The sequence below is a fragment of the Cyprinodon variegatus genome, unplaced genomic scaffold, assembly GCF_000732505.1.
Source record: "Cyprinodon variegatus isolate N-32 unplaced genomic scaffold, C_variegatus-1.0 Scaffold939, whole genome shotgun sequence".
NCBI classification, from domain to species: domain Eukaryota; kingdom Metazoa; phylum Chordata; class Actinopteri; order Cyprinodontiformes; family Cyprinodontidae; genus Cyprinodon; species Cyprinodon variegatus.
In genome coordinates this window covers 123,934-145,449 of record NW_015151392.1, presented here as the reverse complement: position 1 = coordinate 145,449, position 21,516 = coordinate 123,934, and the positions used below count along the sequence as shown (strand labels likewise).

General features: G+C 38.6%; 4 protein-coding genes across 4 annotated transcripts; 1 reads left to right on the top strand and 3 right to left on the bottom strand.

Annotated features, from left to right (window-relative positions):
• Positions 1 to 9: 9 nt before the first annotated feature.
• Positions 10 to 3,804, bottom strand: LOC107100142 (E3 ubiquitin-protein ligase TRIM39-like). Its single transcript, XM_015398518.1, has 8 exons — positions 3,674 to 3,804; positions 3,309 to 3,393; positions 2,813 to 3,085; positions 1,388 to 1,465; positions 1,065 to 1,304; positions 855 to 981; positions 746 to 772; positions 10 to 654 (listed from the first exon to the last, which is right to left on the bottom strand). Exons 2-8 carry the CDS (start codon positions 3,345 to 3,347, stop codon positions 110 to 112), a joined length of 1,329 nt encoding a protein of 442 aa, XP_015254004.1. The 5' UTR covers positions 3,348 to 3,393; positions 3,674 to 3,804; the 3' UTR covers positions 10 to 109.
• A 1,012-nt stretch (positions 3,805 to 4,816) lies between these two features.
• Positions 4,817 to 6,620, bottom strand: LOC107100136 (GTPase IMAP family member 7-like). The gene is made up of 3 exons (XM_015398512.1): positions 6,611 to 6,620; positions 6,041 to 6,088; positions 4,817 to 5,841 (listed from the first exon to the last, which is right to left on the bottom strand). Exons 1-3 carry the CDS (start codon positions 6,618 to 6,620, stop codon positions 4,817 to 4,819), a joined length of 1,083 nt encoding a protein of 360 aa, XP_015253998.1.
• A 1,090-nt stretch (positions 6,621 to 7,710) lies between these two features.
• Positions 7,711 to 13,961, top strand: rsad1 (radical S-adenosyl methionine domain containing 1). Its single transcript, XM_015398517.1, has 9 exons — positions 7,711 to 7,958; positions 8,048 to 8,181; positions 10,098 to 10,302; positions 10,375 to 10,740; positions 12,830 to 12,893; positions 12,970 to 13,117; positions 13,357 to 13,411; positions 13,539 to 13,642; positions 13,812 to 13,961. Exons 1-9 carry the CDS (start codon positions 7,821 to 7,823, stop codon positions 13,912 to 13,914), a joined length of 1,317 nt encoding a protein of 438 aa, XP_015254003.1. The 5' UTR covers positions 7,711 to 7,820; the 3' UTR covers positions 13,915 to 13,961.
• Positions 13,962 to 16,135: 2,174 nt separating this feature from the next.
• On the bottom strand, positions 16,136 to 17,280 carry LOC107100143 (dexamethasone-induced Ras-related protein 1-like). The gene is made up of 2 exons (XM_015398519.1): positions 16,740 to 17,280; positions 16,136 to 16,656 (listed from the first exon to the last, which is right to left on the bottom strand). The coding sequence occupies exons 1-2, from the start codon at positions 17,278 to 17,280 to the stop codon at positions 16,136 to 16,138; spliced, it is 1,062 nt and encodes a 353-aa protein (XP_015254005.1).
• Between the last annotated feature and the right edge of the window lie 4,236 nt (positions 17,281 to 21,516).

The following is a 21,516-nucleotide window of genomic DNA, read 5'->3' as shown; positions in this document are numbered from 1 at the left end:
ATTGCACAGAATAATATGTGGTTTATTGAAGATGTCTGATATACATTTCATTTAATAAATAATTTGTCAAAATCAGGAAAATACAGAAGATAAAACCAATGACTGAAGCTCAAATGCTGCAGAAACTTGAAGTTATGATCAACGGGGCTGCATTTTTGCCACCATGCAGGCGTCCGGGACTGAAGATTGGATAAAGTCTGTCTGTGAACCTGTCTGTGAAGGTGTAAATGTGCGCTCCTGATTCAGCACAGAAGAAGGAAACGAAGCCTTGGGCGTAATCCAAAAACACCGCCACAGTCTTAGGACGCTGCTCCAGAGCCACAAAGGTGACAGGAGAGGTGTTGGCAATATACTGGCCTCCAGCCTTCAGGCTCAAAGTCCAGAAACCATTGGCCGGGCAGACAGTAAACTTTCCTTTTCTGTTTATGGACTGCCTGGCGACACCCAGGTTCCACTCGATCTTGTCGCCGACCTCCACCTCCCAGTAGACCCTCCCACTGCTGAAGCCTTCCTTAGCCAGCACGTTGGCCACACGGTCAAAGCGCGTTGGATGATCTGGAACCTCCTGAAGCTTGTTGGTATGCCTCACCTGTTTCCGGTCGTCTGAGACGGAAAGAAACGGGTGGGCTGTCTTTCCACTGAGGTTCAGCTCAACTGAGAGGAGGGAGACAATGGTTGACACATTATGGTCAACTCATCTCATATGCTGAGAATTATAAAAACATTTACACCGTCCATATCTTACCTGTATACCTCTCTAGTCTCCTTTGTTCTAAAGACAGAGAAAAATAAATATTATTGCCGCTGAATTTGCTGCAAAGCAGTTGAATAAATCCAAAGTTCAAATCCCTCACCAGCTTTGGAGAGCCTGTTGACTTCCAGTTTGATCTTTTCTAAGAGGTCTGACATCGCTCTTCTTGTGACCCCAACACAAGGGTCACTTTCAATGCTAACCCTGGACCAGTCCTTCATCTCACTGAGCTACAAGAAAACAAACAGCATGTAATGAAATAAAAAAACACCACTCTTTCATCATGTTTTCTGTTTCACATGGCGGTACTTACCGAGACAACCTGCTTCATGCCCTCACTTTGATCAAAATCCTGAGGGTCAGCTTGATTCAGGTGGTTCCTCAGCTGCTCGATTTCTTCCTTGATTTCCCTTATCAGCTTCTGCACTCTTTGCTCTTCTTCCTTTTGCTTGCTCTCAATTGCAGAGACGACAGCTTTGTGAGTTGTCTCCATAGCACATACAAGGGCTGAGAAGACTTTTTGACTCTCTCGCACCTCACGCAGGTAAGAACTCTGAAAGAAACAAAACATGGAGGACTCCTGGATATTTATACAAGCACTGAACTAATTTCTTTCAGGTAGACACTTCGACTTACCTTTTGGACCTCCAGGGAAGATTTTAGCCTCTCTATCTTGTGTAGTCTGTCCTGGATCATTTGTTGAACGTCTGTAACCTGCATACACAATAACACAGACCTTAATATTATTCCTTTAACTCTTTTTACTTTTTTGTCACACTTAAATGTTTCCAATCATCAAAATTAATCTTGATATCAGGCAAATTTAACCTGAGTTAAAACAGAATGCAGCTGTTAATTATTGTTTTACTTTATCAAAAAGGTATCCAAACTAATTTGGCCCTATATAAAAATTAATACCCCACCTTAAAATATCATGAATTTCACTAGTCAGACCGAGGCCTGATCACTACCACGGCAGTAAAATGAATAAATGGATCATGTCATCAACCTGATGGAATAAAATGGGCTAAAAGTTTTCCAAAATAATGAATTAATTCTACTTTAAAGTAATTTCAGAACAAGAATAATAAAGTTACTAACCATTGTATTGTACTTAACCAATTTCTAAACCGTTGGGATTCAAACTACAGGTAGAGCCATCATTCATAAATAACAACAACAAAAAAATACATGGAACAGTAGTAGACCATCCCAAAGCTGGGAACCAAAATTAGAGTTCATTAACAAATCCTCCAAAAACACTCTAGAACTAAACTTCTGTAAGCCTCACTCGTCTCCTCGAGTCCAAAAATAGCAACCTTTAAGGAAGTCAAAGATAAAACCACTGATGACCAAAGAGAAGACCAAGTTCCATTGCCTAAAAATATATATTGATGATTCCCAAAAAAGCTTACTGAAACTATTTTATGGACTCTGGAGACAAAAGCAAATGTTTTAGGTAATAACCATGTTATCCCTGGCAGAAAACTAACAGTATCTCAGAGAAATAAGCTCAGTCACACCACCACACCTGGTGGTTGTAGTATAATAGTCAAGACTTATTTTACTGCTTCTGAACCTGGATGACCTGACATGATAGAGCTGTAAATTCTACCATAAAATCCTTAGCAGAATACAACCATCAATTTGTAACGTTAAGCTTAAGAACACCAAGATCCTTACAACACCAGCAAATCTTCCTCTGAATGGCTCAAAAAATAAAAACTGAATATGTTCAGGCTCTAAAGTACTATATTAAATCCAACTGAAATGCTACGCTAACACCTTAACAAATAGTTAATGCCCAGCTATCGCCGCTAGCCTAGAAGAATCCAATGTTAAGATAAAAAAATTAATTCCTCTTTAAACATATCTAAGAGAAAAAACATCTAGTTTTTTTTCTAAGTAAATAAAGCATCATGAAATGTGTGGGATATGTGGGAGTGACAGAAAAGTGAATTCATAAGAAACTAATTAAGGAAAAAATCTTTTCATTTCCTCATGTTTCTGTATACTGAACATTTTAGAAGTAACCAACGTGTGACATAAGCAAAAAAGTACCGTCTCTTCGTCCGGTGGTTTCTGAGGGTGCGCACTTCTGTAATTTTCACAAACATCTGCCAAAATATGGTTGACACTGAGGTCTGGCTTGTTGGCAAACAATCTTCTACAGTCTGGGCAGTATTTGGCCTGGCGTCGAGTCCAGAATTGGCTGAGGCAGGACAGGCAGAAGCTGTGTCCACAGGGTATGGTAACTGGGTTGGTGAAGATGTTTCTGCAAAGAAGGCACAGCAAGTGCTTCTCTGGTACGAGGCAAATGGAAGAGCCCATCATCTGCAGAGAATGGTAAAATATTTACTAAGAAAGGAACCATCTAATAAACCATATCATCTCTTTTTTAAGTGACTTTTCTAAAGCTTTAAAAGATTAAAATGCATGCAGGAATGGGAACAATTTTTGCTGCATTTCAAGAATAGCGGCTAGGCGTCCCGTTTCTAAGCCTGGAGGCATAACAAAGAGCATAATTTGTGCTTTTATATTTTGCATTGAAACATACCTCTCTGACTGTCCTCTCTTCCTGGTTGCTCATTGTCATTGACAATAGTGTTTACGTTCTTTGTGTTCTTGGGCTGATAGGTTAACTGAGAATGGAAGCAGAAAAGTATGTCGTCAAACAGGTAGCTACCAAACTGAGATATTCATCTTTCTACAAAACTGAACATCTAAAATGTTAAAACTGCTTTAATTCTTATTTCAGTCCTTTTGTTATTACACTTTTCACACCAGTGTAATAACAAACAAAGTAATCTCTAGTTATGTAAGAGGTTCATAAAAAGCTCAAAGGACTCACAGAGGATCATAAAGTACATTTTTAGTAAGAGGAAAGTCATTATTAAAATAGCAAACTGAATGTTTTCCTACCTTTCTAGCTCAAATGTTTCCAAAAAAAAACTTTCCCACCAAAAAAAGCTTTAACTTATTCAGGTAGTGATAAGAAAAGGCTGCACCTGTTTGTTCTAAGCAGGTTTGCTCAGCTATGGGTGCTACCAAGGAGAGAGGGCAAACATTAGCAAGCTTTAACTCCACCCTTTATGATACTGAGCTGCTCCTTAACTCATTGCACGACAAGGGAGTGAAGGTGGTGCAAAGTACAGTGTCAACAAATCAACTAAAAAACAGACTTTTTCCATAATAAATTAAATGACTGATTTTAATTGACATATTTAAATTTAAATACCACCACTTGGTCTTTAAGATACTTGAAATAAAAAAGACATGTTGATATGTGAAAAGTCTGACAACAAACCTTTTATTGTGGTCAGATAATCTCAGTTTGAAGAAAAAGGAATAATACAAAACATAACACTTCTTTTTCTTATCACTGAAATGTGAAATAATAGAAATTTATGTTTTGTTTTTTTTATTACAATCAAGGTGTATCATTTTTACACTTCCACTAGAATGTCTAAATCTCTATAAAGAGTATTCAAAAGAGTTGATTATTTTATGCACAAAGTGCTTCCGGGTTGCTTTGGTAGAGAAACAGGCCCACAGCATCACAGAACCTCCACCATGTACTTTACAGTATGCATGAAGTGCCTTTCCCCTTGGGACCTAGAAGGTTTGTTAAATAAAACTAATGTCATTGATTCTCCAGTAGCTAGACTGAATTGACAGACTTATACACTAGAATTTACTTAATTAATTAATTAACTTAAATTTGTTTCCATAATGATTGCTAGTGTCAGAAGATCACAACACTGGTTCATCGCTTGGGTTTAAAAAAAACCTCTGTAGTGGGATGATCTGAATTTAAAGGCCTGTCCAACATGCTAATCTGTCAACTATTAGGAAAAAATCCCAACTGCATACACAGTGTTGTAAGACAAACATTTAAAAGCTGTTCATTCAGCGGGGGGAAAACACATTAAATTACTTTCATACACTGTAAGGAAGTCTGAAGAAAGACAAATATATAAAGAACGAGAGAGGACTGAGGTTGTTTGCATTTGGTCACAGATGAACACTTTTTCTTTTCTAATTGGAAAAGGAGTAATTATTTCGTCATGTGCGAGGAACGGCAAAGAAGCGGTTAATGAAGATCGAATTAAAGTTAAGTCTGGCAGGTGGGGCAACTCTGTTCTCCATGTGCTTGATTGCCACCTGAGCAGTTCCTCCTGCAGATCCACCAACGGCCCCGCCTATAATGCCATAAAGAACCATTCCTCCAGCTCCCTCAATAGAGCCAAAAAGTGCACCAATCACCGCCCCCACAACTAAGCCAGTCCCCAGTCCTCTGGCCAGGGAGGTCCTGAGCCAACCGTTATCAAGCTCTGCTTTAGCCTGGATCTCTGCACGAACATTAGTGATGTAGGCATCCTTATGAAAGCAGAGCTCCTCAGACATGTACTGCTGCTCCATCTCATTCCAAGTCCGCTCTATCTCTTCTGCCCTCTGTTTCCCGAGCCTCTTCTCCTCTCTTCTCACGCTTTCCTCTGCCCTTTGAAACGTTGTGCTGGAGAAGTGTCCCCCTCCCAACGAAGCCACCATCAGCTCAATCTTCCGTAGCAGCTCCTTATCCTGGCTTCGATCTCTCCAGTTCTTCTTGAACACATGGAAACGGCCACCATACTTCTCAATCAGTTCTCTCAGGTACCATTCGGTCTTTTTCACCCTGTGCTCCAGAGAGGCTCCATCCAGATTACCTTCATAGGCAAAGAGAACCATGCAGTGTTTCAGACAATTTGATCCAAAGCGTTTCTTTAGCAGCCAGGGGGTTTTCATGTCATTTGGGGAGATTTTTTCAATGTCAAAGGCTACAAGAAAAGCATGAGGACCAGGTATGCATAAGCACTTAGACCTCCTAAGCTCCATCTTTCTTTTTGGATGGGTTATATCCTTATCATATATGTTTGGTCCATTGACTACTGTCACTGGTCGACCAGACAGCTCCCCCTTGTTCTTCACGCTTGCAGAAATACAGGTGACATCCTTTGAAAAGGCCTCCCTCCCGAGAATAGAATTAGTTAGCTGGAACTGAGAAGGTCCGCTGCTACCGACCACCATAAGCCTCAGTTCTTTTGCAGATCCTGTCAAGAAATGAGTCTGAGATTTAGTTTACCTTCAGCTAATGCTTTTAATTAAACTAAATTTGATGCTTTTAATTATACGTGTTCTAAGTATTGCCACTGAAAGGAAATATATGTAGCCTTGAAATAAGTTCAATAATGTTTTAATGCTAAACCTAGAAATATAATCCAGTTCCATTAATTGAATGTGTATTCTTACCTTTCTTTCTCTTTTCCATTTGACCTGGATCTATTCCCCAAAAGATGTCTAGAGAAACATTTTCAACATGTTCATTGTGCGAACTGAAAATGAATCTGTGTCCTTTACTCTTGTCTGCTTTAGTCTGCCTCTGTTGGGTATCAGATTTGATATTGGCTGGAAAATACCTCCAGGCTCAGAACCAACAGCTGGCTCATCCACATTTATTGATGTGTCTAATAAAAAAATCTCTGCGTAATTATGGAATGCATTTCTCTGCTTTGTATTATGTGATGGAAATCACAATTTATGAATATTTCTATAGTTTATGATATGATATGTTTTCTTATTTACCAATAGAAATTTGGAGAAGTAGCATTTAAGTCAAATTATATGTATATGAAATAATCAGATTCCTTCCTCATTTGTTTTTTGTTTAATAATAACAAAGATGGTCAGATTTTTGATGTGCAGAAAGGGTTATGTCACTGCAATAGATTATGTTACAGAAATGTTACAGTTTTTTTTAAATTCCTTTTAAACATAACATTTCAGTCATTAGATTACATTCATAGACAATGTTTAAAATACTTATTTCCATGTCTAATGTTATGCCCACACCATTTTTTAATGCTAAAATGACAGAAAGCTGTCGGTAGAAAAGCTTTTTATGGTTGTTACATCATCAAACAGGCGGGTTAAAACATGCAGCACCGCAGGGAAACGTGTGAGTATAGTTCGATAAATCTTTTTTTTTTTTTTTTTTTCACATTACAGGGCGGTTATTTGAATAGATTAAAAACCATAGTGTTATGATAAAACAGCGCCCCGGTGTGGTGACATTATAGAATACACCTAGAGGTTTTTTATCACTACCCGATCCGTCCCGGAAGCACGGGTCTCGCTTTTATTTTGTTAAAAATACCTAAATGACGTTTTTTCCTCCTCAAAAATACTATATGTGCATGTACTTATAGAGATAGAAAGACCTTAATTGCTCAGAAACTTTAACTGTAATAATTTTCATCTTTTTTTCCCCTTAATTATGTATTTGTATTTGTCTTGGCTTCTGTAATTTGTTTTGTTTGTATTTATAAATCAACACCTTTGGGAAAGGAAAATGTAAACAATTTACGAAATTCTGTAAAGAAATGGTTTATGCCTTTACCAAATAAAAATAAATTGAACAAAAAAAATACTAAACGTACTAAAATATAATGTGTTAAATGTTAATAATGTATTTTCTGAGAAAATAAATGTTTTAAAATCCTTTCTGTTTTATCTCTCGTCTCTGCCCGGTCTGTAACGGAAATGGGATCCTACGCTACTTCCGGTGGCTAACTTTTTCGGCTTTGGATTAAACCTTAAATCTAGTCTTTTTGAGTTTAATGTTTTCGTGTAGTTTTATTCTTATGCTATATAGTGCGTAAGCTAAAGGAAGAAACAAATAAAATGCAGATAAACATGGTTTAATCATATTTTGCCGGACTGCTCTGAGCGTGTCTGATGATGACGTCAGAGAAGCAGTTTAAGGGAAAAAATGTAAAAAACATAACAAATTTTTCACAAAAGTCATAAAACATTTTTAAAGATATGTATTAACATTCCTTGGAGAGTTAAGCAGATAAATAAGTAGTTTTAGTACATCGACACCCGGATGTACATTTGCTCGCGCATGCGCAAGACGGATCGTGTAATGACACATTTTTTATGTGGATTATTTGTAGCGGGGTTGTCATAACAACCAGTTTTATAAGCGGCATGTTGTTCGATGTTGTGATTAGAAGTTTAATGTGTCAGAATGATGGCGGACATTTTCCGTAAGGCCAGCCGTGGCTTCTCACCGTGTCTGCGTCGCTTTTCTGATTTCAGAGTAACCAAACAATCGCTTGAGAGTCCTTCCACTCCTCTCAGTGAACAGGCGTCTCTATATGTGCATGTAAGCCACCCGCTTTTCCTTTTACTCAGCTGTTTTTAATTCTTCTCTTAATGCTTGTATTAAACCTGCCTTCCACCCTCTCCTTCCAGTGGCCTTATTGTCTCAGACGATGCACCTACTGCAATTTTAACAAATACATACCAAAGGGAAACAACGAAGAAATCATGGCAAAGTGTCTGCAGATGGAAACGGAGACTTTGCTGCAGCTCAGTCAAGTGTCCTGGTATGTTTCTTCATTTGAGGGATGCAGGATGCTCTCTTCTATCAAAGCCAGATTCATTGGGTTCGCATGCAAAGCTTGTCCTCCTGACAGGTTCCTCCACCTGAGCTGTGGAACTCTACAGCTCCTCCAGAGTTAAGGTTTTCAGCTGCTCCTCTTGTTGATACACTTCTTATCCAGCCAATCAGTTTAGGAGTTCAGCCATATGTTAGTAGCTTTGCAGTTATGACGCACTCTACATTTTTACTTAACAGTTGAACAGTGTTCTCTGTTTGGAGCCTGATTTTGTTTTATTTTTTATAACTTAACGTGTTGTGCAGTTTACCTAAGTACAAACATAAAGGAAGATGTTGCCTTATAGGACAACAAATAATGTAGTTTGTTGGTAGAGAGAATATAAAAAATGTTGACTTGATCTAGTTTTGCTAAAATTTAATTTTCTAGGTAGAGTATACTAAGTAGAAGTCCTGGTTAAGCTACCTAATACTTTTAGCTCTCTGGCTTTCTCAACATTAAATTTATAAATTGCATTAAATATGAAGCATGACTTGAAACATAATCATTATGTACATTTCAAATCTAAAAAGGGGATATTGGATGAGGGATGTCCACCGTCTCAGAATGTGATCCATCATCTGCAATGTTTTTCGACCCCTCCATGGTTTTCTATAAACAAACTGGATTGTTGGTCTTTCTCTCTTCTCTCCATAATTTTCTGTCTGTTTTGTCGCAGCTGTTATGTCATATTTTTATCAATACATATAAAAATAACTAGCTAGTTTAGAGAAGATGATAGATGGTAAAGATATTTGGGTTTAAATGGAGTTAATAAAGATAAAAGTCCTAAAAAACAAAACAAAAACTACTCTAGTAAATATATGGATACTGAAAGTGCATTAACTACTTAGTTAGATGATAATTCTGCTTAACACAAATCAAAAGTTTTCTCAAACTAATCCTTCTTAATTGGGTGGTGGGGGAAAAATTGTTTTGGCGATATATCATGATATATTTTTGGCAGCCCAATATAATACAGATTCTTCAATCCCCAATTGTTTGGTTTTTTTTTTAAAGCCAAAAACATTTTTACCTAAAACAATATTCCCCAAACACCAGACGTCATTTAGACGTTGGTTTTTAGGCTAAATCTGGTCAGTCCATCATAGTCTTGATTTAGTCCAGAAATAGTTGTTTAAATTGGGCTGTGTTTGGTCGGTCGGATTTTGCCTCACTTTAGTCCGATAAAAGACGTTTCAAACCCAGTTTTAAAGGTCTTTTCAACAATCTGAAAATTACGGCTTTTCACCTGCCACTTTTTAACTAAATATAGACGTTGTTTGGACGTAAATCATGTCGTCTTTCCCACCAATTTTTACTCGGTGGATACCTCTGCTCCACCACTCTAGCAGATAGCGCTGTCGAAGCGTTTTGCTCTACGACGCAGGGCCATATCTGTAGTTGAGGCAATCACAGTGGAAGACATGGACTGACAAACCTCACACGACATGGATACCAAAATAAAGAAATTGCCAATATCTTCTGATGAACATTTACACACTTGCTTTTTTTTATCCATATATTTAATTTTGATGGCTGGGAAAATACTGCAATATATGGTGGTATTGCAATATCGTGATAATATCCTATGGTGTTCCAAGTATCATGACACGGATCGTATCGCTACATCCATGCCATCACTCACCCCTACTATTTAATTAACTTTTTTTCTATTTATGAAGCTGTTTTTTCTTCTTCAAATCAGGCATTTGTCATTGTCCTTCTACTTCACAGTTCTGCACTTTTTTATGTTGGTTTGTCAAAAAAAAAATAAGTGGAATACAAGTGAACAAGAGTTTTAAGGGATTTAAATGCTTTGGAAAAGCTGTGTAAGCACATTAACTATTCTTTGTCACTTTCAGCATCACGTCTGTATTTTTTGGGGGAGGAACGCCAAGCCTTGCTCACCCTTCAACCATCGCTAAGATCCTTGAAACAGTTTCCAAGAAGGTGACTCTCTCAGATGAAGCTGAAGTCACACTAGAAGTCAACCCTACCCCCGTGGGCAGGGCAAAGTTAAAAGACTTCCACCATGCTGGGGTGAACCGTTTCTCCATTGGAGTCCAGGTAAATATAACTACTGGATTTTAAGTGACAGAAACTCATATTCAGTTATTCTTATTAATCATATTCCTTCAGTCTTTGCAGGACAATGACTTAAAAAGTCTGGGAAGAGATCACAGCTCCCTGGAGGCTTTACAGACTCTGGAAGAGGCAAAGAGGCTGTGTCCAAGTTCGGTGTCGGTGGATATTATGTTTGGACGTCCCGAGCAGACAGTTGAATCATGGAGCAGCGAGTTGTCTGACATGCTGAGGGTCTGTGACGACCACGTGTCTCTGTACCAGCTGACCCTTGAGAGAGGCACTCAGCTATTTAAACAGGTGCATGGTGGACAGATACACATGCCCACAGAGGACACGACGGCGGAGATGTACCAGGCAGCTAGAGAGACTCTTCAGCAGCATGGCTTTCAGCAGTATGAGGTGTCTAACTTTGCAAGAAATGTAAGTCTGACACATAAAGGCCCTGAATTAATCAGACCAGAGAATCAAAAGAAGCAACACAACAAAAGTCAATCATTTTAAAACATCTAAGCAGAGGTAGACAGAGTACCCACAAATCTTACTCAGCTAAGAATAGCACTACTTTAATGTTTCTTTACACAAGCAGTCACTAAAAACATAATAAAGCCAAAAACAAGGAGGATGAATCACCCAGAAAAAAGAAGGAAGGGGAGCAAGGTTCTGGAGCTCAGACAGCAGCAGCTGAGAGAGCTTCATAGCTGGGAATAAGCTGCCAGCCTGTCCCCCTCTGGAGCTGATGAACCACAGTCATAGCTTAGAAAAAGAGCTGAGAAGCACAGCTGTGGATCGGCGAACCCTGCCAAAGTCAAACAGAGCACTGAAGGTGGTGGAGAGGCTACGACTGACCCAGGCTAACTTTAGAAGATAAATGCAGAGGATCGAAGCAGGACGATCGTAGAGCAGATAAGTCTGGACAGAAAACAGAGAGCTGAAGGCAAGAGCGGCTGCAGCTGGCCATGAGGAGGACCGCGGTACATCAGAGAATCCCGCAAGGGAAACAGAGCAAGAATAGGCTGAGGGTCGCCTTTAGATGCTAGCCGTAGGAGGTGGAGGCTCAGAGGAGCCTGTGGGTGGACAGAGTAACAGAGCGCTGGTTGTTGTCTGCGCTGGAGGTAGAAAAACGAACAATCCCTCTAGGGCTGAATTAAAACACCTTTTTAAAAGCGATCCATAAACCTCTTAAGATTGATTGAATTATTGATCTCACGGTGGAGAAATTTGCTCGTTACATCAGCTCCAATAGTCAGTTTAGAAGAGGAATGTGCCAAAGGAAGAAAATGGTGCATTGGATATATACTGTGCGTTCCACATATGACAGCTTTTTTTTTTATAGCAGGATTTATATACAGGGTGTTTACATGGATATTTATATAGATGGATATTTATATGTATAGTTGTTGCACTGGGTGTTATATATAGAGAAACGGTTTATTACACATGGTATCAAATAGTAATTGCACATTATACTTTGCACAAGTTCTTGCCGTTGTAGTGGCGTATTGTAGAGTCCTTTAGAGCCCTACCCACTTGGTTCTTTGTCAACATTATTTTCTCTATCTTCAATGTTAATTGAATAAAGCTCGTCTCCACTGCCTTCTTCACTAAAGTTGTGGTCAATTTATGACACTTTCTCATCTCCTGATTTTTATACTCAATAGTACAATGTTAAGGTACCTGAGACAACAGTATTGAAAAATGTGTGGATTTGATGCTTGAATCATTGATCAACAGATACTGATTTTTGGTAATAGATTCCCAAAATCCCGATCTGTGGATCTCTAATGTAAACAAACCTGTCATCACTTGACAAGAAAGCTAAAAAGCGTGCGTAGTGGAAGCTATTTTGTGCCATGATGGCTTCTGTTTAGAGGCTGCTTAAAATTACACACTGTAGCTTTAATATAAGTTAAAATCAGAGAGTTTGAAAATTGCAGACTCACTTCTGTTTGAAACAAAACTACAGTGTTGTGGTTTGTTGCACAAAAAAAATGCATAAACGAAATGTTTGGGTGATTTACTTTGTCTGCAAATCCTTGTTGATTTCTTATTTGTTAGCATGTAGGAGTAATCAAGAATTCACAAGCTGCAAAGTGTATTTGAAGTGAATGTGATTGGTTTTTGTTGTTGTTTTTTGTATTTTTAACCTTTTCCATTAAGTGGTCATTAAAACACATTCAGTTTTGACCAGATGATTGGAACATGAAACTCAGCCAAATTTTTTCTCACTCTGCCTGCTATTATATCAGTATCCCTTTTCTCTTTTTATGCCCCATTTCTTTCATTAGTAACTTATGGATATGCATATTTCACATTTTCCTTCTTACATCCATGATTGATTGTGTAAAACCACCTTAAAAAATGTTTTATTCTTTATATAAAATGATGGCAGAGATGGGAAGAGCCAGGCTGAAGTTCTAGAAGGATCTAGAACTATGTACTTCTTTTTAATTAGATTTATTCTATTCTTGCTCACAGCAGCAAACGTAACTCTTTTCTTTGTGTTCGACAGAATTCAGAGAGTCGTCACAACCTGAGCTATTGGAAGGGAGAACAGTACATCGGCGTTGGCCCAGGTAATTTAAGTAACATCAGAACCACTTCCGGTTGGCTGTACTTTTGAAATCATATTTGTTTTGTGGTCTGGAACAGGAGCACACGGACGGTTTGTCCCCCTGGGGGAGGGAGGTGTTGCACGTGAAGCCCGGACTCAGACCCTGGAGCCTGACGTGTGGATCCGTGAAGTCCAGCAGAGGGGGCATGGGACACGGAGGCGGATCCAGCTGGGCCATCTTGAACTGTGAGCTGTTCCACTTACAGGCAGCAGCGTTTTGTCTTGTCAGGATTATTCTGGTCCTCAAACAAGACAACACATTATTGCAGTTTCCCATGTGAAATGAGGCTGCAGAGAGTGTGAGCGGCAGTGTTTCGAGCTCTCTGTGAATGGCATGTGCTTGTTCTCTGGAACATTCTGCCCATGTGAGAAAAAAGCTATACTGAGACGTGTCCTTGTTACTTCTGAATGATTTTGTTTTGCAGATTGGAGGAGGTGTTGGTGATGGGGATGAGAATGACCAAGGGCATTAATCACAAGGTGAAGCTTTTACAATAGATGTTTTGCTTTCTGTGTGAATGCGTCTGTCAATGAGGAGAAGGTTGAATAGTCAGTCGTTTTTGCAAAATCTGAAAATGTTTTGGCTCAAGTTTCTCACTATTTACAGAACTGGGAGCTGTTCAGCCCTGAATTAAGTCTTCATGAAATCTTTGGTGCATCTCTCAATTTCCAAGAGCTTCAGCAGAGTGGACAGCTGATTCTCGATGATAGGTAATTTAAGGCCTTTGTTTTTTTTTTCTGACATGTTGATTTGCATGCATGCAGCTGTAATTTATTTAAAGTTTAACTAACAATTTCATTTTAACGTTGTTTGGGATGTACTTGGTTGCATAAGAAAACAAAAAGAAGCATATTTATTTTATTATTGTTTGCTATTCAGGGGTTTGCGATGTTCCTGGAAAGGTCTGGCCCTACTGGACAGCATACTTCCCATCTTGCTGGTGGAACTTGACAGGCAGATTTTTCCCAAAAGTGCCAGCTAACTGAGAATGAAGTTTTTTTTTATTTGTTTTATCATAACTGAGAAAAAAGGGAAGAATTTGGACGTTTAAAAAAAAAAAAAAAAAAGCTTGTCGGTCGATGCCAGTATGTGTAAATTAAGTATTTATTTAAGAGATTTCTTTTATTACAACTTGTTTTCACAAGTACTGGAATATTTTTCTTTTTTTTCTTTTACTAATAATGTTTTGTAAGCTTACGTGTGGGTTTAGCAGGATAAAAATGTCAATTAAAAAAGCACCCAAGAGTTCTTATTTTTTTCTTTTTTTAAGTTGTTTATATTGTATTTTCTAAACAGTGTGATTTTGGGAACTTTTTGTAATTTTGCAGCTTATTGGTAAAGCTGCAAATAATAAAAGACATTCCTCTAAATGTGACTTTTGTTGTTCAGATACTGTGCCTGGCACTATGGAATAAATAATATATATTTATATATAAAAAATGCCTTATTTATACTGTTTTCCTTAGTTTTTTTTTTTATTATGGGAAATGAATAGTGCATTAATGTGAAAAAGAAGAAAAAATAGAAGTTCTTTGTCAGTGACCACAGTGGGCTTCAAATATTCCCCATGTTGATATCAGGGTTGTCCCGCCTCTTCTGAATCCTAAAAGCCGTCTTTAGCATGCTTGGATTGCTGTAAATGGGTCCCCAAGGGAATTATATTTATCTTGTCCTTTTTTATTTTGCTTAGAAGAAATACGACTTTTGCTTTTCAAGAAGCCATCTTAGGTGTTACTTTGTGACTCTACAATACTAATCAAATGTCAGATATTTAATTATCTCTCCACTCCGAAAAACCATAACAAAAAAAACAAGAATGGAATAATCTCTGCTAAAATGCTGGGGAGGTCATAACCTAGTGGTTAGAGTACTGCGCTTGTGGACTGAGAACCTTGTTCGATCCCCACAGCCTGGACTCTGGGTCCCTGAGCAAGACTTATGACAGTGTAACGACAATAAAGTTGAAAGTTTATTACATGTACCTCAGGTTGAATGTTCTGTTTTGGGGTCTTTGTTTGTTTGAGACACCAACATATATAGATGCATTCCTTCAGTGGCTTGAATGAAAAACCTCCATTAGTCCTGATTTATAGAGGTTCCCAAGTAATTGGCTAAATTGTTCCTGACACATTTAAAGGTCAGGTGTACATTTGAAACTTTACTCCAAAAACCATGTGAAACATAACTTAGCCCAGAAAGTCATAGCATAGTCAAGACTCTAACTCCTTGAATTATGATGTTTTCAGTTGAGAGAAATTAAGAAATGTTTATTTTACGCTATTTAGGAATTTGATATATCTAATCAACATTTAGTTTAATCACCTCCACCTGACTTGACTTATTCCTACTTGCCAAGTCTGCCTATGGACTTTACTAAAAGTATAAAGCTAGCACGCACTTATCCTGGATTTATGAATCAGCTTTCGTGAAAGCCTCTAAACCATCTTCCTCTGATAGAATCCCTTTAAAAGAAGAGCCCTCGAGCTGTTCCGCGATGTGAATATAATAAAGGGGTATTCAAATTGCTGATTTTTATAAAGCCAATTTATATATTTTAAAAATATTTTAGAGGGTTCATAAGTACATTTGTAAAATATACTTTTGCTCAACATGAATAAATAATATAGGAGCTCTGAGATATGACCGATACAGGAAGTGGATGAAAATCATTTGCCCTCTGGCTTCAAAGTGGGCTCTCTCCATGGTGCTGAACTCATCTTAGCTCTCCACTTCTGTCCTCCTCTGCTTATAAAATAATGCCTTAAGCACGTTTCTGGTGTGTAAACCACCGCAGCTGATTAGACACCATTGCTTGTGACACATTGCCAACCCTGGGCATCGTGGGCGATCTGTATTTGTGAACAATCTCTTGAGTCCGCTCTTGAAGACGTTTTGAGTCATCCTCTCTCGCAGATGATCGCCCTCCCACACTATGGGTTTTACATCATCACTTCATAACCATAGGCTATCTGCCTTTTTTTCTCATATTCTTATTTTAACGGACTGAAAATTTGATTATGGTCAAGAATCAAGCACAAGAATATAAACAAACGTTTATTAAATGATGCAGTTACAGAATACAATAGAAAAAAACAACACGCTTTAACGCACCGGTCCGGCCAGGTGCCACGGAGTATAACTCCATACATGTAAGACATTGCAGCATACTACTACAATTTTGTTTTGTCGGGAAGTTTCAAAATTCATTGAATCTGACACTTCTCGGGTTTCTTGTGTTTGGTGCTTGATCCAAGCACCAGCCGCAGGTCGCTGGTGAAGCTCGGGCGTTGCGCAAGGGGATCCACTGCGGCGCAGGGAGCACCGAGTCCCCGCGTGTGCCTCCCCCTCCTCATGCCCCTCTTGCCAATGCACATCGACTGGTAGGTCAGGATGGGAACGATCTGATGCAGAGAGGGGCTAATTTCATTGGGAAGCCCGCCGAGCGCGGCGAGAGCCGCAAAGGTACTCTCCAGTCCGGCGCCTGTTTTAGCGGAGATCTCAAAGAAAGGCGCGTCCTCGCCGAGGATGTCCATCACTTCTAAGGTGCTGATGACTCTCTGTGCGTCAAGGTCCGCTTTATTGGCACACACCACAGCTGGAAATCTAGCCAGATGGTTGGACTTTTGTAATTTTGACTTGGCTTCTTTAATTTCGTTGAGCATCTCGCGGACCTCAGTCAAAGAGTCTCTGTCATCCAAGCTGAAGACAAGGACAAAAATATTACCTGTAGAGACAAACCGATTGATTATGGTTTAATCAAAGGGCGTCAATATATGGTGGAAAACTGACTTTATTAAACATTCTTACCTGTCAATATGGACAGTCTCCGTTTTGCTGGGAAGTCCCTCTCTGATGCCGCATCTAGTAGGTCGATCTGGTATGTTTCCCCTCCAATGTGAAACATCTTGCGGTAAAAGTCTTCAGTAGTTGGATCGTATTGTTCTTCATATTCTTCTCCCAAGAACCGCCGGAGGATGTTGGTTTTACCAACTCTTGGCGCCCCGAGTACTACAATTCTTTGGCAGTTCTTAGGCTGCATAGCGCCCAACTCTGTCAGGTCCACCGGCTTTTTAGGGAGACGATCAGTCGACATCTGCCGATGCCCAGAATTTAAAGATCTCCTGGAGACCACTCTCTTATCCTGCCGTCTCCAGCACCCTTTGACAGTTTTAAATATACCCATACCTGTTTTAGTTATGTGTGATACTTTGGGTGGCTGAAATCGCGGGATGAGAGCTGCGCTCTGCAGAGCTTGGTGCGCAATTCGTGGCTGGGGATGCCCGGTAAAAGAGTTGAACACTTCGAGGATGCCATCAACGGGAAAGTAGAACTTCTCTGTTGAGTTCATCCCTTTGGATCGTGTTACCGAGAAGCTATTAGTCTAATCAGTAGATCTGTTTCCCCTTCTCCTTTATATGTGCGATGCAACAGAGCTGAGTGCCATCTCTTATACCCCCGCTGAGGGCGCATGCAGTTTCTGCGTCATCGCTCTGATTCATAAAGTATGCCTTTTATAGAAGCACGAATCACCTCCATAATGTCCTATGAAAAAAAACATCACTTTGGAGGAAAATATACCCAGATACATCTAGAAATACAGGTAGACAGGACACCCAATGAGTTCAGATCCAATCAGGGTTAGATTTTGCATATGAACAGTTTGTTCTGAAACAAACACTCCAAGATGTAAATTATCATGACCGGTACAGTCCTATAATTGAACGCACTCTACCTTTTTTTAGCATCAAACATGCAGATGTTTTCCTGTTTCAGTTTGGATAATTGGATAGCTTTTACTCTGATGGATGCAGAGAAGTCTAATAGCTCCAAATCCCTGCAGATATTGCACTGTGGGTTGTGAAGTGCTCAGAGTGATTACAATGCTCTCATCCATCCTGCAATCGTGATTTGGTGACAAACATCCTTTGCTTTTCTATTACCTTGTTTTTTCCCATTAGTTATGACATTTAACTGTTGGAGAACATATTAGAATCACATGGATAATTTCAAACAAGCACCACTGCACCCTAATAAAAGCGCTTTGAAAGATTTATGGCTCTTGAGTTCTGCCTCTGCATAAGCCCCCTTATATTATAATATCACGACTGGCTGCTCTGTGATTCACAGAGCCTGAGAATGAATGACTCCTTTGTTGCACTCCTAGCTTTAACATGATATTATGAAAATATTTTGCAACTGAATGTTGAGAGAAGTTGAAATTCTGTGAATGTTGTCTGTGAAATATTAAAACAAACATGTGTTAATTTATTTGATTTTCATATAGACAGTATATAATTAAACACACTCCCCATGATCTATTTTCTTAACAGATGTTTCCTTTTGTTACTAAATAAAGTTGTTTTTCTTATGCATGAGGCTTGACACTCAACAAGCTGATAAATAACTGGACTGCAGCAAGATTACCACCCACACACTCTTTTCCAGTTCTCCTTTGTAATGCTCACAAAATGTGATTTGAAAATGATTTTTCTGCAAAGACTATTTGTTTTCTGGGCAAAATATATGAATGTTGTTTGAAATCCTTCACACACAAATTGGCAACAAATGTAAGTTGACTCATTAGAGAGTAAAGCATGCCACTGATTCTGGCATTTTGAAAAATGTTTGTATTTTCTCAAATCTTTAGTATAGATCATGAATTTAGCCTCCATAAAGAGTTAAGAATACTTTGCAAAGCTTAATTTCTATTTACACAGTGTCACAACTTTCTTGCTGAAGGGGCTGTACTCATGAAATAGAACAAGGCTAGATGAAAAGAGACATTTCAGAGTGAAGGGATCACAATGAATGCTGAAGGACATCACCAAGCTCTTTGTCAGTGTACTGCAGAAGCCAGAACATGTGACAAAAAATGATATTTTTCACATCAATAAGCTTTTCAGAGCAGAGAAATCAAGGACATTCTGAGTTTAAAGAAGTTTTAAAAAAACTGAAAAAACAACTCTCTATCCATTCATCTCTCTCTATTTGTATATGTATCAACTGATCCATCCATCCATCCATCCATCCATCCATCCATCCATCCATCCATCCATCCATCCATCCATCCATCCATCCATCATTAATCAGTACCTACCTTCTATAGCAAGGTGACTGGCCAACCAATCCGCCAACTGTGGTTAAAACTCATTAACAGGCTAATCCCATCCCTGCATTATAGCACAGTGGTGGCAGCATCATGCTATGGTCTCCTTTTTTTTAGCAGCTAGAAATGGCGGACCAGTCATAATAGAGGTAAAATCAGTGCAGCAAAGTATAGAGACATCCTGAACAAACACAGCCAAGATCTTAAAGGAGTTGCTTCAGAACCCTTTTTTTCAATATCCTGGAGTGGCCAACCCAGAGTCTAGACATTGAATTCAACTACATATTCGTCTTAAGTCCAAAACAAGTTTGAGATGCAATACGAAGGAGAATGGACCAAACTACCTTATGATAGGTGGCATGAAATGGCATAATATTCAAAAGGACTTCAGGCTGTAGTTGCTACAAACGTTGATCAAAAAAGGATTAAGCAAAGGCTATGAATACTTATGTAAATTTAAAAATTTTAATATTCTTAATAGATTTCTAACAATCTCTAAAATATGTTTTTTACATTTTCAAAATGGTGGTACTGTGTCTAATGTTGAGAAAAGAAATTAAATGAACGATAAGGCTGCAACCTAACTAAATTTGGAAAATGTGTAGCAATGTGAAAACTTTCTAAATGCAATGGATAATGTTTCCAAGCATTGTAACAGTGTGGCAAACACAATGAATATATTTGCAAAATGAGTAAATATAAGTCAGAAATTGAGCAAAAATAAAGTGGGATAGTAGTGAAGAAGTGTAGGGGGCACCGAAGGTCTGCATCTATGTGGGAGGAAAAGTTATAAGCAAGTTCTAAGTGAGGGGAAGTGAACAACAGAGGAAGTCAGAAACTTTAAAGGATAAATCAAACAAGTCAGTATGTGCAAGAATAAATAAACAAGTAAATAAAAGAGCTGGAAACGTGAGTATTATAAGTAAAATAAGTACATGTAAATATTGAACAGTGGATATAAATCATTTGTTTTTCTCCAATGTATGCTGTGATGTAACCCATTCAGTTCAGCAGGTTTTTAAGAGGGTATCACTGTTTTAAAAATTGAGGGAAATCTTCTTAACCAGAATATAATAACACTTCACTTAAACTCTTGTCAGTTAAGTTGTAACAGGGTTTCTAATCAGTGTCAACAGTTAGTGTTAAAGTGTGTTCTGAGACACACCTAATATTATAAGGTTTCTGATGGCATTTTAGTGAAAGGAATTTTAAACATCTTTAATGTCCACAAATAATGAATAGTTGTATTAACCATACATAAACCAAACAAAGTTTTATGAGGCAACTGCCTAGTATTGCCTAATGGTAAATCTTCCCCTGTGTGACTGATGGCTGGTAGGTCAAACCAGAGGATGCTCTGTGCTGCTCTTATGGCCTTTTAAAACCAGTGCTGTCCTCTATTTAGTTCCACCATTCTCAACTTTAACCAGCTAGCTGAGGAAAAGTATTGCAACAGCATAATGCGTTCTGCAAACCTTTAGGTTGAGGGGGATTTGCAGTTTTCCAAGACACATAAGCGTTCAGTTTATATCTCATCTGGCCAGAGTACTTCTTTCTGTGGGTTTGCAAAGTCTTCTACCAACTTTGAACACAAGTTCTGGTCTGGTTAATAAATTATCTTACCTAAGGTGTGGATGTTTTCACCAATTCTAGAATTAAGATGGCCTCACCACTGCTTTGTAATAAATCAAAAGTAGTATCAAAGGCCAGATTTTCTTTTTTCCAATATGTGAACTAGAATACTGTGTCGACTTTTGTTTTTCTCAGAGCTGAGAGTTGTTGATGGGTCATATTCTTGTACAGCTTGTTTTTTTATGGTTATTGTTGCTCTCCTCAACCCTGACCTCTGTAGATTTGTATTCAACCAACATTGGATATAAAGAATTTGAATTAAAAATAGTTCCCATAATAACAGGATCAAAGATCTCTTAGAATGGATTTTTCCAAGGACTTTCACAGAAAATATGTGAACCACCACTAGAGGGCAGTAATAAAACACACTGGATGTTAGGGTGAAATGTGAGATTGTGTGAGACTGTTTAGGTTCACTTTTGTTCCAAATACAGATAATTTAAAATCTAATAAAAAGCCACTCAAAACATAGAACCTTAAATATGTTTAATTCTTGTATTTAATTGTTTGGGACATACATTATTATCTAGAATCAATTATTTAAAATATTGAAGGATTGCTTATAAATCTAAAAGGAGCTTTAAATCCAAGCAGAATATTATGCAATGCAAACAAGAAGTGATATTTCCCCTGCTTGGGACCTGTGACAAACCCTTCTTCCCTGTTCCTCCTCCTCCTCTCAAACCTTGCCTGCATGTCCGCCCTGCTCTGACCTCATCACGCTTTTGTTGGGAAACAAAGAATGTCCAGGCATCTGTTTTGAGGAGAAATAAAGACAGAGAGCGCCAAGATAAAGAAGGGGAGGGAAGGAGGAGTTGTGCAAAGCTGAGCTGGACTAATCTGATC